Here is a 17,583-nt window from a genome sequence, read left to right on the forward strand (position 1 = left end):
GTTTAGACTGTTCTTTGTTTTCAGGAATGTAGTGGTGGACCCAAGTTTCGTCAACGGTTACGAATCGACGCGAAAATTCGCTTGGATTACGCTTATACAACGCCAAATTGGCGGTAGAAATGTTTTTACGACCCTTTTTAAACTCGGAAACCCAATGCTTAATGGTTGAATATGATAGGGAGGATGTCCCCAGTGTTGAGTCCATCTCTTCTTTAATTTCCTTTGGATTTAACCCCTTCAAATAGAAGTATTTGATGACAGCACGATTTTCCAGCTTTTCCATTTTGAAGAAAAACACAGAGGCGTCTTGTTCAGTGTGCTCTCAAACCTAAACAAACATGGCGATCGGGCTGAAACTATAGCTACAAGCTATCTAAGGATGGTACTATAGAACGCCATCTCAAGGTAGGCCGAGTGGCGCTATCTCTTGTTCAGGCCGGAAACTTATCAATCTACCCTCGTATTATGAAAGGATCGTTAAAAATCAATCATTAATAACACAAGCACACAAAAAAAAAAGTTATCTGAGGTTGAGACAAGACCCATATACTTACAGGTTTTTGGGTGCGCTGAATCCAAATCCAAGGTCAGATTTTGTCCATCACCCTCCGGTTTTCCCCTAGCTAGGGATACCAACCCCCAAGCAGGCTAACCTACCTAACCCTGGGCAGAGCGACTTCTATCAACTAGGTATCTTAACAAAAGTGCATTCCCTTTTAACAGACAGGCTAACCCACGGTAACCCTGCAGTTGTCATCCCCACAGACCCTTACAGCCCTTAGAAACCACCCCTACCAACCCCCAGGCAGGCTAACCTACCTATCCCTGGGCAGAACTTTTCTTTTTTTACATAAAAAAAAAAGTTATCTGAGTTTGAGACAAGACCCATAATGTTGCCTAACTCAAGGGCTTATGCTGAGTTCACGTAAAATGAGATATACTCATCATAAATAACACTAGGAACATAACCTCAAAACGAGGAAAATCTTTCATGACAATGGATCCTGTCAATATCATTCCAACTATTTTGTATCTTTTTCTCTTCGTCTCCACCACTGTTCAATATCCAAAATGATGACTTTCTTATCAATATGGACCTGAAGTCAGAAATTTGTATTAATAAAACTTGGAACTATCTGTTCTCGGAAAACAGATTACGGTATGGTTTTTCGATGATACCTTGTTCTCTTGTCTTCAAACGACCTGTGGAGGGGGTTCCGTCTCTTTTTTTTTCTCCCTTGATCCTCTCTCAGCAAGGTCCAGCAGTAGTCAGCTAACATATTGATATCTCAAAGGCCTTGATATCTCCTCTCCATCTCTTTTATATCCTGATGGAACCTCTCTCCTTGCTCCTCGCTGAAATCTCCACAATTCTCTGGAAATTCATCTAAATAAGAATCGAGAAAATGAAGTTTGTAATTCATATTACACCCCAACTTACCGTAGTTTGTAACAAGTTTTGTAACTATCTTTTTGTAATCATGACTCTTATTATTACCTAGAAAATTTTCGACAACTTGTTGGAAACTTTGCCAAGCAGATTTTTCATGACCTGTCGTTGTTTTAACGAATTGAGGATCCTTCAACATTTTCCGTATCTAAGGTCCATCAAAAATTCCTTCTTTCAACTTGGCATCTGAAATTTGAGGGAACTTTTGACACAAATATTGGAAGCAATCTCCATTTTTATCAATTGCCTTGACGAATTGTTTCATCAGTCCAAGCTTGATGTGAAGTGGGGGAATCAAAATTTTTGAAGGTTCCACGAGTGGCTTAGCGATGATGTTGTGTACTCCTGTTTGAAATGTCAGCCTTGGATCCCATTTTGATTTTTTAAAGTGGTTTTTACGATCCCTACTATCCCATAAACAGAGATAGCAGGGTGTCTTGGTGAATCCTGATTGTTGTCCCAAAATCATGGATAAGATTTTGAGATTACCACATACAAGCTAGTTGTGCTCTGAATAATGGATTTTTTCCAAAAGTAATTTCAAATTTGTGTATTCCTCTTTCAACTGGGTTGAGTGAGCGATCGGCAGCGGTGCGAATACATTCTTATTATTGAGCAGCACTGCTTTTAAGCTCCGGGTTGATGAGTCAATAAAGAGCCTCCAATCCTCAGACTTGTATATATCAGACTTCAGTGTATTAATGAGTCCTTTAACGTTGTTACAGTAGACTAGCTTACCTTTTTCAGTCTGTTCTTCATCGAAGTATTTACGGAAATCCTTTTCTCTATCTCTGTAGATAGTTGATGTAACACCATGTTCTAGCATACCTCTCCTCTTCAGATCTGAAGCTAAATATTCTGCCGCGTCTTTAGGGAGTCCTATATTTCTTATCAAGTCATTCAATGCTTTTTGTGTATACAATATAATAGACTTCTTTTTAGTATTGTATTGTTTAAAGTCTCCATCTTCGTCCTCAGATTCCTCTTCGTCCTTGGGTTCATCTTCATCGTCAGATCTATCTGATTCGTTGCATCTATCATCTTGTTCACTCAAATCATCACCCCTGTCATCAGTTTTTGATTGACTCACTGGGGAGGGTAAATTTTCATTCTGTTTCTTATTAATTGGATCGGATTCAATCGCTCTTGTAACTGATGAAACATCCGCGTACACTATTTTACTTTTATTTCTTACGTTGAACCCAGATACTTTTGTATTACAAAAATAACATTGCCTTTCATTTTGAGGCTTTCTCCAACGAGTCGGTTGTTTGATTTTGAGTTGAATCTCTTCCCTCTGCTCTTTTGCAGTCTTCCAGCGCGTGAACATGTTATTACAAGCCTTACATATCGACGATGGAACCCAACTATCATTCAAGGCTCTAACATTACTTCCAAAACAATCTTTATAGATTTTTCTTATCTCTTCAGAGATGGGAAACCGATTTTTATGGACATCGAATTTTCCACAGACATAGCAGAAGACATTAGAGTCACTAGGGCAATTGTGGAGTGGTTGATTTGTAGTTTTTGGAGGTTGGTTTTTGTGAGTTGAAGTAGCCATAAATTCGTAAAGAGCCCCGCACGTTTAGGATCCTAGCCCGATCACAGGTGAGTCCGCCGTCCTGGAGGTGATAACCCTCATACCTCTCCAGGGCTAAGTATGAGGGCTTTCCGACTTTGACAAGGACAATGTCAACTCGTCGTCGGACACACTACGGCATCATCCTCGCACCCGAACGTCCCCCTACAGGGCAGCGTGCCTTCGCTGGCTTCGTTACCATAACATTCTGGGGAGCGAATCATTCTACACATCTCCATTGGAGCAGTTGTCATCGTCCCCATAAAATGCCATGGTAGCAGGAATTTTCAGATTTTCATCTTCTTTGATGAGAATTATACCTATTCCAAACTGTAAAAGCTTCGAATGGAGGTACTCCACAGCCTCATATAATATGAGGTCACTGCAATAGAATCTTCTTATTGTCTGGGATCTGCTTTAGAGATGAGGTAACCTCAGAGCCACGGGAGTAACTTATTCATGCTATTGGCGAGGTTCTTCTTTATCTAGTGGTACACCTGAGGGCGATGGACTGAATCTAACCTCAGATTCCGATTCAGTGCACTCAAAAACTTGAAGACTAGATTTGCGTCCGAAATTGAAGAACTAATAAATCAAAAACCTATAAGTATGTGGGTGTTGTCTCAAACTCAGATAACTTTTTTTTTTTTTGTAAAAAAAGAAAAGTTCTGCCCAGGAATAGGTAGGTTAGCCTGCTTGGGGGTTGGTAGGGGTGGTTTCTAAGGGTTGTAAGGGACTCTGGAGATGAGAAATGCAGGGTTAATGTAGGTTATCCTGTCTGTTGTTGAGGAATGCATTTTTGTTAAGATACCTAGTTGATAGAAGTCGCTCTGCCCATGGTTAGGTAGGTCAGCTTGCTTGGGGGATGGTAGGGGTGGTTTCTAAGTGCTAAGGGTCTGTGGGGATGAGAAATGCAGGGTTAATGTGGGTTATCCTGTCTGTTGTTGAGGAATGCATTTTTGTTAAGATACCTAGTTGATAGAAGTCGCTCTGCCCAGGGTTATGTAGGTTAGCCTGCTTAGGGGTTCCTTGGGGATCCTTTGGTGAATTAGTGAGAATTTATTGAGAATGAAGTATCTTAAGCGTGCACAGTTTTTCAAATCAGAATTTAATTGAGGCTTTTTTTCAACTTCCAATTTGTACTCAGTTGCTAGGACAGTTTTCAGATGTCTTACGAGTCGACTTTTTGTCGTTCTTGTTAGCTTCCACAGTGGCTATTAGGGTTATACTGAACGTCGTACCTCCTCTATCACCTTCTCGCTTCGATAATGGAATATAGATCACCAACAATTGTGCATATCGGCGTCGATTTTTTCGGCTGTTGCTTACTTATGGTCTTCCTAGGGGCCATTGATTGCAGATTTTCATTCGACCAATAGTGGCAATTATGCCTATTAAGTTTTCCGTCACTTTGGAATTTAGCCTCATCAGAAAAAAGGACATAGTTGAAAAAAATTGGATCATTCTGTATCATCTGTAAGGCCCATTGGCAAAATGCAATTCCCTGTTGGAAATGTGCAGATTGTAACTCCTAGACCAAAGTAATATGATAAGCATGATATTTTAGAACTCTGAGAATTCTTAAAACTGTTCTTCTTGCTATACCATGCCCTCTTTCAATTCGGCGACTGCTAGTATGAGGATCAAGGTGAATGATTGCAAGAACAACCAGAACACGTACATCATTTGCATCATACATGTGACGCCTGCGTTGCCTAACCAAACGTCCACGATGAGCTCTCTGAGTTATGCGACTTATTTGTCTATGATCTGGGTGTTGTCGGTGAGGAAAGCGTTCAGCGTAAAGTCTAGCTACAGCAGGATAATTATTATGACTAGTCCCTAAAACCAATAACATATCCATAATCTCATTCGGCTGATAGTCAGACATTTTTAGAGGTTTCAATCACTCAAACAAAATTAAGATCACGAAATTTCAATCGGAACTTCTAAGACTGACGGAAATAGAAAATTTGAAAAATTACTCAAATTTCATGATTAATTTCCTTTCGATGATTTTCCAAAATTTGGAACGTAAAGGAATTGAAGTTATTTTGTTTTTGTTAAGTTGAAGAATTTTTCATACATTTGTAGTATGATGTTGCATTAGTAATTTTTTGCAATGAATATTTAATTTACATGTAACACCATTCTGATTTTATGTAATTACAAAATACAAATAATAACTTTAAGATTATCATCTGAATTTTGGAATGGTGATGTCAAAATATGACAATAAATATCTACATAATTCTTTAATGAGAAAAACATAAAAACGAAGGTTAGTCTGTAACCGAAGATGAAGGCGGAATGACCTTGAACATAACCTGAAAGTTCAAAGGCAAAGTCATACAGATGTGTACCCTTGAAAGTTGAAGAAACTTGTTTGAAGAGTTTACGCTTAACCTTAGGCGTCCCAGATTATTGAGGCCGGAAAAATGACCTGTACATGGCCTTGGGGTTCATGCAGATCCCACATATATTACCTTACCTAAACGTAGAATTTCCCGCTCTTTCCGAATCTGGGGTCAAAAATAGGGGTTCCTATTTAAAAAAACAAAGTTGACCTTCAAATGACCTTGAACATGACCGTAGAGGTCAAAGCCAAGGTCACAGGGATATGTCCCCCTCAAAGTTGGGCAACTTTCATCTGAACTATTTTTCGCTAACCCCCATAGTTTCCGAGAAAATCAACTGGGTCATTTAAAATGGCCCACCCTGTAGATAAAGATGATATAAAAACCATGTCAATATTCTCATGTCAGATCCTCATGTCAAATTAGTCGAGGCTACTATACAAATTAATAGAACAGAAATTTTCATATGGTATTAACGGAAAAAATGCATACAAATTGCTATTAATTGAACTACGCATGTAATTTTTAAACTAATCATGAAAAGGCCGCATGAATATAGATGATCACGGATAAAATTAATAAATCATTGCTAGCTATAGATTTTCATGTGCAATTTATGATATTATGAGTTTCTATGTTTGGCTTTCTTTAGAATATATGATCTAAAAATAACAATAGAAAAAACCCATTTCATCAGAATAACCATAGGTAAATATGTAATTTTATCATGAAATAGGATGATATTCATGTATCGCAATTTGATAAACAAAGAAAATCACGGAACACAGCGTTTTCCTTGAATTTAGATTCGTTTTCTTTAATGATAGATATACTCATTTGAAATTTTGACAATGGATTGTAAGCTCTATACAAATATACATTTTGTTTATAGAATAATATGATTACCACAATTCCCAGTTCAAAAACAAAAAAAAACTGTTCTTTTCTCGAGATTAGAAGCGTATTTCTCAATAACCAACATATTTTAATCGAAACTCCATACAATGGATTCGGATTTATCGTTTCATATTCTACAAAAATATGCTATTTATTTGTCAAATTGCCATTCGTTTGGAGGGAAAAAATGGGAAGATCAATTATGACCCTATTCTTGAAGGTAAAAGGTGCAAATTATAATAACCCTAATAATTTTCCTTAATTCTATATTAACTAATCTTTAAGATACCGTTGGAATCGAATCAGCATCTTTTTTTGATAAGAAAATGTTTGATTTTGTCCAAAATATTTTCTAAAGGTCCATAGTGCGGAGGGCCGCGCGGTCTCGAATGTTCGATGATCTCAAGAAGATACGTTGGTGAGCGTCAGGTATAACAGATCTTAAAAAGCGGCCTAGTAAAGGATGGGATGTTTGGTGCATCTTTCGCTAAGGGTGAGACGTTCCTTCACATTAGTAAGCCTAGACCCGGAATGGCGACCGTGCGCAACGCAGCTTCGTGAGAAAGAGTGATTGCAAGCTTATAATAGATAAGAGAAAAAGTCGTGCGGTCGTTATCGATCAATTGTTGAAGACGCGCGAAGAAAAACGAAGCAAGGAAAAAGTTCTACCTTAGAGGAAAAATCGGACTTTGACCCGTACTCTTTGAAAGATTATTTATTTACAAAGATAAGAGGAACGTATCGCGTTCAAACAGGTGTAAAAAGTCGTAACCTGCTTTGAGCTTTGGATCCCGGTACGGAGATCCACTGTATCGGATACGAGCATGCCTGCCGATAAGCTTTAAGATCGGGCGAACCTTGGCGACGTAAACCGAAATGAGGGCCGGACTCTCGGAGCGGGCCAAATAAATTCATCGATAGTACCCAGAGGAGTAGCGCCAATGAATAAACAGACGCTGAGCCTAGTGTTAATTCGGACGCAATGAACGAGCCTAGGAGCGTGACGTGACGTGAAAGGCCGATAAGAGTATCATGAAGTGAGATCGAATCACTAAGGAAAAAGTCTGAGGAAGTTCATGGTGTTCTCTCCACGGTCGAACAGGCTCTAGCAATTACTATCACTTCGCGAATAGAGATAGAACCACAATTCTATGATAGAAACCTGCTGAAGTTAACTGGTGCGGATGCACCGTCTGTTCCGGTGAAGAGAGAGGTTGAGTCGAGCTTGGAAAAGCGAGCTCCAAACTTATTGTGAAATCTATTTACAAGCAACCAGTGTAATCATCAAGGATAAAGAAGGATCGATAACAATATCAGTTGTTTACTCAAACAAAACAATTACAAAAGAACACTAGGGATCAAAATCATCAACTCCAACATACAAAGGCAGAGTACTCTATGAAATGCTACAAAAAAATAACCACATTCCGGTATTCACTGGAGAATCGATATACTGGCCTACAAAAATAAACAAGTTTCAGGATTTGATTGACTTTTCTATAAAACGGTGTAAACAAAAATTATTTCAAAGTGTCATCTTGCTGAGATTTACTATCAGATCATTCGCCGGTACTAATTACTCTACACCATCAAGTACTTAATAAAGTAAACAATAACATAAAAGTCGATTGGAATAAGTAGGCTCTTTACATAGAGGAACGCATAACCTGCAACGTTTCTTTTAAAATAGTTAATAATATAGAAAACAGCATCTACTCACTCAACATAATTCTAAGAGAAACTATTAACAAATGTTCTACTAGAATAAATAGAAATAAAAGACAGTAAATTACGTCCACTAAAATAACCTTAAAAATAAAAGAAAAGAGAAAACAGACAATTAGACCGAGCGAAGACAAAATTAAAGTACATAAAGCTTCCAAATATTTAAAGAAAATATTATATGAAAAAATAAACAGACAAACGCAGTATTATCTCAAATCACAGAGTCCTACAGAAGCAACATATTACTCATTATGGAAAGCCACTAAATGAAATAAAAGACCAACTACATTTATACCACGTATTATAAAACCCGGTGGTAACTGTACAAGATCGGACGAGGAAAAAGCTGAAACGTTCGAAAATTATCTTAGTACAGTATTCAAGCCTCATCAATGATGATTCACGGAAGAAGAAGAAATCTTACTAGAAGGCTTTAACGCCCATGATAGTATACCAATCAAATCAATTAAGATAAAGGAAATATTGCAAATTATTAATAATATTAAGAATAGAAAAGCTTCCGATTCTGATTATATCACAGAAAAAATGATCAAAATATTACCCTCAATTGTAATAAGATACCAAACAATTGTTTTCAATGCATGCTTGTGTCTCTGCTATTTCTCTTTCCAATGGAATGTAGCAGAGATTGTTTTAATACTTAAACCCGGTAAAGAACTAGAAGTAGTAACGTCATATATGTAGACCGATTAGTATTTTATCAGCACTTTCTAAAATTTTCGGAAAACTAAATCTAGATAGAATTAATAGAATAATATTAAATAGAAAACTTATCCCTAACATTTCAAATAATGCGGTTTCACGTGTAACCATTACAAGATTGAGCAAGTAAATAAAATAGTATCTGTTTCTAGGAAAGCCATTGAAGATAAACAATACTGTACTAGTATATTCCTGGATGTTGCCCAGGCTCTTGACAAGGTTTGGCATAAAAGGTTACTGCACAAACTCGAGATTTTTTACTCAACCCTACTACGAATTATTACAGTCTTATCTACTCGATGTAGCCTATCAAGTTAAAATAAATAAAAACGTATCAAAACGTCAGTTAATAAAATCAGGAGTACCGCATGGCAGTGTTCTAGATTCAACACTATATCTGTTATACACCTCGACCCTATTGAAATCTATTAATATCTTGACAGCAACATACGTACACTACCGTCCATAAAGATTTGCCATTCCCTTGCTGAAATCATCAAAACTTTAGAGTTAATAGCTCAGTTTCTATAAGAGCTAGAAAATCCTTCAGGGTCTCATTTGAAAGGTCTTGGCAAGAAATTTAAAATGTTGTAGAACATAATTAATTTTATTTGTTTTTTGTACAACTTGTGACGTCATAAACAAATTGTTTTTTTTTTAATTTTTTCACATCAACTTCGACCCCGATTTATTTATATAAGGGATTCTACGATGGAAAAACTGTATAAGCCATTCGATAGAGCTTCCAAAAAGCTACAAAATCCATATTCGGAAAATTTGTTTACCTTTATTTTTTATGAGCTATATGGTGTTTTATATAAAAACAAAGATTTTCAAAAAATGGACTGTATTTTTTTTATTTTCAACTCTAAAGAAAAAACTCTCAGAAGAAAAAATGTAGTATTTTGCAAGAGCTATCAAATGCACCACTCAGAATTTAAAAAAAAAAATTTTTTTTTTTTCACGTTTTTTAGAATTGAAATTTTTCTAGAAAAAAAACTGAAATTACATATATTTAATAAAATTAGTAAGTAACTAGTATCTATAACTGAATGGGCTTACAAACAATGATAACAAGATACATTTATTATATTCGACGTTTGTAACAGAGGAATTTGCATAGTTTTCATTTTTAATGACTTTCTACAGTATTGTGCTCACCGATAATCACTGTGATAATCACTGAGCGTTTACGTGGTTTGATTTACTTGACTTTCATGAATGCATACATATAGCAGAGAATACGTATGGAAATTGAGTCTCTTATCAGCTTTAATGAGTGAAATATCAATGTGTCCAATCTAGTCAGTAAATTATGCATGTATTTTTTGTTCATTAAAAATGACGAAAAAAAGAAACTTAAGCATTGAAGAGCGATCTGAGATAGTAGCCTTGCATAAAGTGAATAAAAGTAATAATGAAATTTCCAAAATTTTGAATATTCCAAGAAGAACAGTTGATTATAACATTAAAAAATTCATAACTCAAGGAAATATCAAAAACAAAAAAATTTCAGGAAGGCCTAGGAAAACTACGAGCGCTACTGATAAACACATTTGTAGTACAAGTACACATAATCCAAGACTCACGGCACTCGAACTTGCTGTTGGAACTCAAAAAGCGTATGATGTTAAACTTACTGTTACTACGATAAAGAGACGACTTCATGAAGATGGACTATACGGTCGAATAGCAATTAAAAAGCCTTTACTAAAACCGATTAATAAAAAGAAACGATTGGCTTGGGCCAGAAAACATAAAATTTGGACCATTGATGATTGGAAAAAAGTTTCGTGGTCTGATGAGAGCAAATTCGAGGTTTTTGGTAGTAAACGCAGATGTTTTGTGCGGAGAAAAAATAAGCAAAAACATTTAGAGAAAAATATGTGTGCTTCGGTTAAACATGGTGGCGGCTTAGTAATGGTATGGGGTTGTTTGGTGGTTCTAAGGTTGGTGACCTTCTTAAAATTGATGGCAAGTTGAAATAAGAATGTTACAAAAAAATTCTTGAAAAAAATGTATCTTCCGGAACAAGAATAATTGGTCGCAAATTTATGTTCCAACAAGATAACGACCCAAAGCATACTTCAAAGTTATGTAAAAGTTATCTTGCTCAATTGGAGAAGAAAAAAAAAAAGTTGTGATAGAATGGCCACCGTACTGTCCTGATCTTAACCCTATCGAACTATTGTGGGATGATCTAGATAGAACTGTAAGGAAGGTAGAACCTACTTCCCAGAAGGATCTTTGGAATATCTTAGAAAATGAGTGGAAAAAAATAAGTGCAAAAACTTTAGAGAAAATTGTAGCACGAATGCCTCGAATTTGTAAAGTAGTTATAGCAAACAAAGGTGGACATTTCGATGAAAAAAACGTTTAAATAATTAGTATTGTTTCGTTTTTGTTTACAACTGAAATTTATATTCAGATTGTGATAATATATTAATTACAAGCGTTATTAGTATTATAAAAAATGAAATTATTATTGTTATGTTATTATTGAAACGTTGTCATAAATAAATTTAGTAGAAAAATTGTAACCAAGTTATGTTAATCTATTCTGAGTAAGTAATAAATTATGGTTCAATAAATGTATCTTGTTATCATTGTTTGTAAGCCCATTCAGTTATAGATACTAGTTACTTAATAATTTTATTAAATATATGTAATTTCAGTTTTTTTTCTAGAAAAATTTCAATTGTAAAAAACATTAAAAAAAAAATTTTTTTTTTTAATTCTGAGTGGCGCATTTGATAGCTCTTGCAAAATACTACATTTTTTCTTCTGAGAGTTTTTTCTTTAGAGTTGAAAATAAAAAAAATACAGTCCATTTTTTGAAAATCTTTGTTTTTGTATAAAACACCATATAGCTCATAAAAAATAAAGGTAAAAAAATTTTCCGGATATGGATTTTGTAGCTTTTTGGAAGCTCTATCGAATGGCTTATACAGTTTTTCCATCGTAGAATCCCTTATATAAATAAATCGGGGTCGAAGTTGATGTGAAAAAATTAAAAAAAAAACAATTTGTTTATGACGTCACAAGTTGTACAAAAAACAAATAAAATTAATTATGTTCTACAACATTTTAAATTTCTTGCCAAGACCTTTCAAATGAGACCCTGAAGGATTTTCTAGCTCTTATAGAAACTGAGCTATAAAACTCTAAAGTTTTGATGATTTCAGCAAGGGGATGGCAAATCTTTATGGATGGTAGTGTAGATGATACAGAAATATTAACAGTATACCTAGAGGCTCCAAAAACAATCAAAACACTACAAAACTATATAAAAAATCTCTTTTGAAATTGGTTCAACTCCTGGAGAATAATAGTAAATGAAAGTAAATCAATATCTACGATATTCACACTTCCAAAAAATATTTGTCCTCCTATTGGATTAAACTGTATATATATATATATATATATATATATGCTGTAGCGGGAGCGGTTATCTAAAAAAATGAGAAATTTATTTAAGAACAAACTGCCACGATGCAGAGCAAACCGCCGCTCCGTTAAACACGTATGATTGTACGTGAATTCGCCTTTACGTCAGATGATTTTGCTTAATTGTCTTCTGTTGAATGGAGTTAAACTCACCTTAATTCACGTACCTTGTGACACTTGATGAATTTTAAGTGTGAGCGACTTTACGCCTAATCCGCTTAATCCCTTAGATGTTATCGGATTAAAACCTAAGCCTTTTACAATTACTTAAGTTAATGGGAAAATTAAATGACGTAATCAACGAATAAATTCAACTGACATTAATTAATAAAAAATCACTACAGTCTTAGTTGGGCCGAAAGACTAACGCACGCGAATAGGATTTACAATGAATAATGTTCGGAGAGAGAGAGAGAGAGAGAGAGGGAAAATTCGAATTTTACGGCGAACTAACTCTCGGCGCGAAAACAAAAAAAAATATCGCTATTATGATTGACAAAATACTAAATGTATTTTGTCACGCGGTAATGAAGGGAGGTGCACCTACCCTGCGGTGCAATTACGGTGATCAGCCGTAATTGTTCAAGATACTGAATCAACTCCCGCTGCCCTCCAAATTATTAGCTGCGCTGCCTAGATCTCCTTTTATCCGCTGCAATCTGCTGCTTCCTTACCGCTGCTTGCTGATACAATACCGTCGTAGCACACACGCACGTAATTGTCCCAGTAAAACTTATAATCACTCGGCGAAACCAGGTGCAAAACAAAATCGGCGGTATCAACACGTAAACAGCTGAGGCGTAACTGCTTACTCAAAAGATCGCGCGCCCCCCCTCTCTCTCTCTTAATTAAGTTCGAACTAACGCGTGAGAAGCAGAATCGCGAACGGATCGATTAATTGAATTGACTACCGTTGTAACACATACATCAGGAAATCCACGAAACTTTTAACTTTCGAGAAACCGTTATATTTGAGCATGACCAGGAAGTTTTTCACAACATTAAAAAATATTTTCTAAAAGAGAATATAATGATAAAATGAGATTACTCTATTCACGTTATGATCAAGATTTAATAACTTCCCGCAAAAAAATGGAATATTCTAATTTTTGATTAATTTTAAAAAGAACTGCCACATAATTTTTTTTTCTTAAGGCCATTATAAAAATAAGTCGTTTTCAAAAAATCTAATAAAATTATTTTACTATAGTCTAGGCTTGTTTATTGCAACGAAATAGTTTTCTTAAGTGTGCCTAGTCTCAGAGTGAAAAAATCAATTTAAATGTACAGGAAACTGCATTTTTCAATATTTAAAAAAAGTCGGTTTTAGTCAAATTAAAAAAATAACTTTTTCTATAACCGGATGTAATTTTTTTTTCGTTACTCTTTAAGAAACTCTAATTACATCTGTTTTATTTTTTAATATGAGACTTTTAGGTAAAAATTTAGAGAGATTCAAAATGTGAGTACTCTATTATTCACTCGATAGAAAAAATTAGTTTTTTATTTGCACGTGTAAAGTATAACAGATAAATACTTGAACATACCTGCCAACTTTACGTCGTTGTGTGAGAAAATATATATCAAAAGATTTCAAAATTAATATCATATGGGATTGAGATAAGAGCGAACAAAAAAAATTTTAAATTTGTGTAATGTAGAAAAAATTTTTTTTATTTAGAGGCATTGTTTATAAATAAATTTATTTATATCCGACACAAATATATTTCTTTTGAACTGGTGTAAATGCTGATCGCAGGTAATTTCATGTGTCCGCATGTAAACAAACATTTTGAGTGTGGCTTGAGCTTCGGTAAGCAGAGCACGCAGTCAGTTCAATGTACCTACTGACAAGCGAATGTTTTCGATGTATATATCGAATATTTATTTCATGATGAAAGTAAAGTTTTTGAAGAATGTTACAAATGGATTGCAAAAAAAATGACGATGAACTAACAAGAGTGATAAGAGAAAAAACTGATAAAAAGTGGTAGGTGTTAAAAACTATGATCTAGTTATATTGTATATTGCAACGGTAGTCGATTCAATTAATCGAACCGTTCGCGATTCTGATTTTCGCGCGTTAGTTCTAAGTATTGAGAGAGAGAGGGGGCGCGCGATCTTTCAAATTAGCAGTTACGTCTCAGCTGTTGTGACAAGTAGATATCGCCGAAGTTATTTGCACTATTTTTTCTCGCCGACTAATAGTTTCTTGTCCATAATAATTACGCGCGTGAGTGCAACAACGAGACCTACGGATTGCAGCGTTTTGGTAGCAGCAGATTTGCAGCTGATAGGTGGTACGAGGCAGCACAGCTGATAACCTAGGACCGGAGGCAGTTGATATTTTGCTGACATCAACAATTACGGCTGATCACCGTAATTGCACCGCAGGGTAGGTGCACCTCCCTTTATTATCGCGTGTCAAAATATATTTATTATTTTGTTCAGCCGCGTTAGCGTTGATAATTTTGTATTCGCGCCGAGCGTTAGATCGCGCCAATTTTCGTATCTTCTCTCTCTCTCTCTTTCTCACCGAAAGTTATTTAATTGTAAATCCTGTTCGCGTGCGTCAGTCTTTCGGCCCGATAAAGACTGTAGAAATTTTTATTAATAAAATCTATTAAAATTATTCGCCGATTTCGTCATATAATTTTTCCTAATAGATTAAACAATTGAAATAGGCTTAAGTTTTAATCCGATCATAGCTAGGGGATTAAGTGGATTAGGAGCAAAGTCGATTACACTTAAAACTCATCGTGTGTCACAGGGCACGTGACTTAAGGTGAGTTCAACTCCGCTTGATCGAAGACAACCAAGTTAAGTCAGCTGACGTTAAGGCGAATACACGTATTAACATACGTGTTAACGGAGCGGCGGTTTGCTCTGCATCGTGGGAGTTTGCTCTTATATAAATTTCTCATTTTGCAGGTTTATCCCCCCGTTACAATATTTATAACGTTATATACATAATATATTTATTTTTCAGATTTATAATATATTGACAAGTTTTGAAAATTATTGTTGAATAATAAAGTGAAAGTTACTGAGTTTAAAAACAACTATGTTATCTCATTTGAAACCGTAATCTTTAAAGTGATTAATTTTTATTTAAAAATTTTTTTTTACTAAACTTTTTTACAAAATCGTGAGCTCTACTTTTTTCTTTCGGTTTTGGTATAATAATAAGTAATTTATTTAAAATAATAGGTATAATTAAGTAAAATATCTAGGTATTCACTTAGACCGAAGACTTACATGGAAAGAACATATAATTACTAAACGTAAGCAGTGCAGTCTAAAATGGAGAAAATGTACTAGCTCTTTGGAATGAAATAGGAGCTGTCAATTGAAAAAAAAAACGCTGCTATATAAAGTTGTACTTAAATCAGTCTGGACATATGGCATTTAACTATGGGATACTGCTTATAACTCGAATATTGAAATCCTGGAAAGATTTCAATTGAAAGTTCTATTCACTATAGCACGGGTCCCATGGTTCATACCGAATGAAATTATCCGAAATGATTTACAGATACATACAGTTAAAGAAGAAATTTAAAAATTCTATTCAAAATATAATTCCACACTTTAAAACCATCCAAATAAGCTTTTCAACAAACTTCTCAAGACCTACATCACCCACATCAGATTGAAGAAACATAAACTATTGAATGCGCAAATAAATTAATATACTGTAAAACAAAGGCAGTATACTCATTGGAGTATGTTGCTATTTATTAAATATATATGACTAATAGCAACAAAATTTGTTTATTATTTCAATATGTGAGACAGATTGTAAATAAACTTGGAGTAATAATAAAAAAATATATTTTTCATTTTATTACTTCGAATCAAGAAATATGCATTTTTCGACTCGAGATAAAAAAACAAAGTCGAAAAATATATAAAATTAAAATATATTTTTATGCTTAAAATTAATCTCTATTATTTCATTAAAGATTTGTACGATTTGATCTCTCCCTTATATAAATAAAAGAATACCTTTTCTTCAACAGCAACTTTTCTAATATTCCATAAAAACTCTATAACTGCAATTAAAGTTGATATAAAACATCCCAAAATCAGTACGATGAAAACACCTCCTACATGTGGCATACCTAATTCATTTGAATTAACTGGTTCACTCGAATCGTTACATTGTCCTCCTCCCTTTTCGGACCACCATTTTTTTTTCAGATCTTGCAAGTCACCTTTTTCTTGCAAATGTAATATGGCCGTACTAATCATTGTTCGGTATGGTGAATCTGAAAATTACACGAACGAAATATTTTAGTTTATAAAATTATCTATAACAAATAATACTTTACAAGTAAATATGCAGCAGAGATCTTAAGTCAGGGGGTATCAGCTCTGGGGGCATGAGCTCAGTGATCTTTGAGTTAAGTCTGTGTATTTTGAGATCAATACTTTCAGATCATACATGATCTGAATCCAGTGCGTTTTAAAATGAACATTCCTAGATCAAACATAATATAACCTGATACTTTATAAGATCATTCTCTCAGATCATGCGTGATTTGACATTGACTCTCAAATAATGTGTGATCTGAACCTTTCAGAAGCAATTAGATAGTTTATGTTTTTTTAATCTGATGTTGGCGATGTAAGTCTTGAGAAATTTGTTGAAAAGTTTATTTGGATAGTTTTGAAGTCTAGAATTATATTTTGCGTAGAATTTTTAAATTTCTGTAATTAAGTAATGAATACTTTTTTGTATCAATTGAAAATTTTTCAATTGTTAAAATCTTATTCTACAAGTTATTTGCTTAAAAATATATCTGATTCTATAAGTTCTTTACTTTATAAAGCCCTATAAAAATCCTTCAACGCAGCTTAGTGCTGAAGATAATGATGCTACTGTTACGTATGATACTACATAGATTGTTAACAGTTTATCTGAACCGACGGTAATGAGAATTTAACTGGCAATCAGTATATGAATACATTGGTAACAAAGTCAGACGCGTCATCATGGTACTTTTGAACCAATTTCTTAAGGGGGTTAAGAGAAGCACTTTCGCTCTCAACGATCAAGGGGGCGTTGAGGAAGGAGGATAGATCAGTAAATTATTTCGTGCACAAACTTTTTAAATTCAACACAAAACTTATTATTAATATAAACCATATGAACAAAATTAACTCGAAAAAATTACCATTAATATAAATAATATGAACAGAACTAAATCGCAAAATTTATTATTAAAACAAATAATGTGAACAGAACTAACTCGCAAAACTTGTTATTGCTGTTAACAATACGATGAAGGTGAGGACCTTATCATTAATACCAACGGAACCGTGATTTATCCGACATCCGAATCGCCTTGACCATCTACGTTGATGAAGAGCCGCTACTCGTACAAAAGTATCTCATT

The 17,583-nt window shown here is 34.6% G+C and overlaps 1 protein-coding gene across 4 annotated transcripts in view; it reads right to left on the reverse strand.

Annotated features, from left to right (window-relative positions):
* LOC131669076 (glutamate receptor ionotropic, kainate 2-like) overlaps nt 1–17,583 on the reverse strand; it is a 1,402,504-nt gene that overhangs the window by 121,075 nt on the left and 1,263,846 nt on the right. For all 4 annotated transcript variants that reach the window (XM_058943701.1, XM_058943682.1, XM_058943691.1 and 1 more), the window contains one exon: nt 16,190–16,452. In XM_058943701.1, the coding sequence (XP_058799684.1) occupies nt 16,190–16,452 (263 nt within the window). The remainder of the gene's footprint in view (nt 1–16,189; nt 16,453–17,583) is intronic.

Source organism: Phymastichus coffea, unplaced genomic scaffold (genome assembly GCF_024137745.1).
Source record: "Phymastichus coffea isolate CEN01 unplaced genomic scaffold, Cenicafe_Pcof_1.1 PCOF00007, whole genome shotgun sequence".
Taxonomy (NCBI): domain Eukaryota; kingdom Metazoa; phylum Arthropoda; class Insecta; order Hymenoptera; family Eulophidae; genus Phymastichus; species Phymastichus coffea.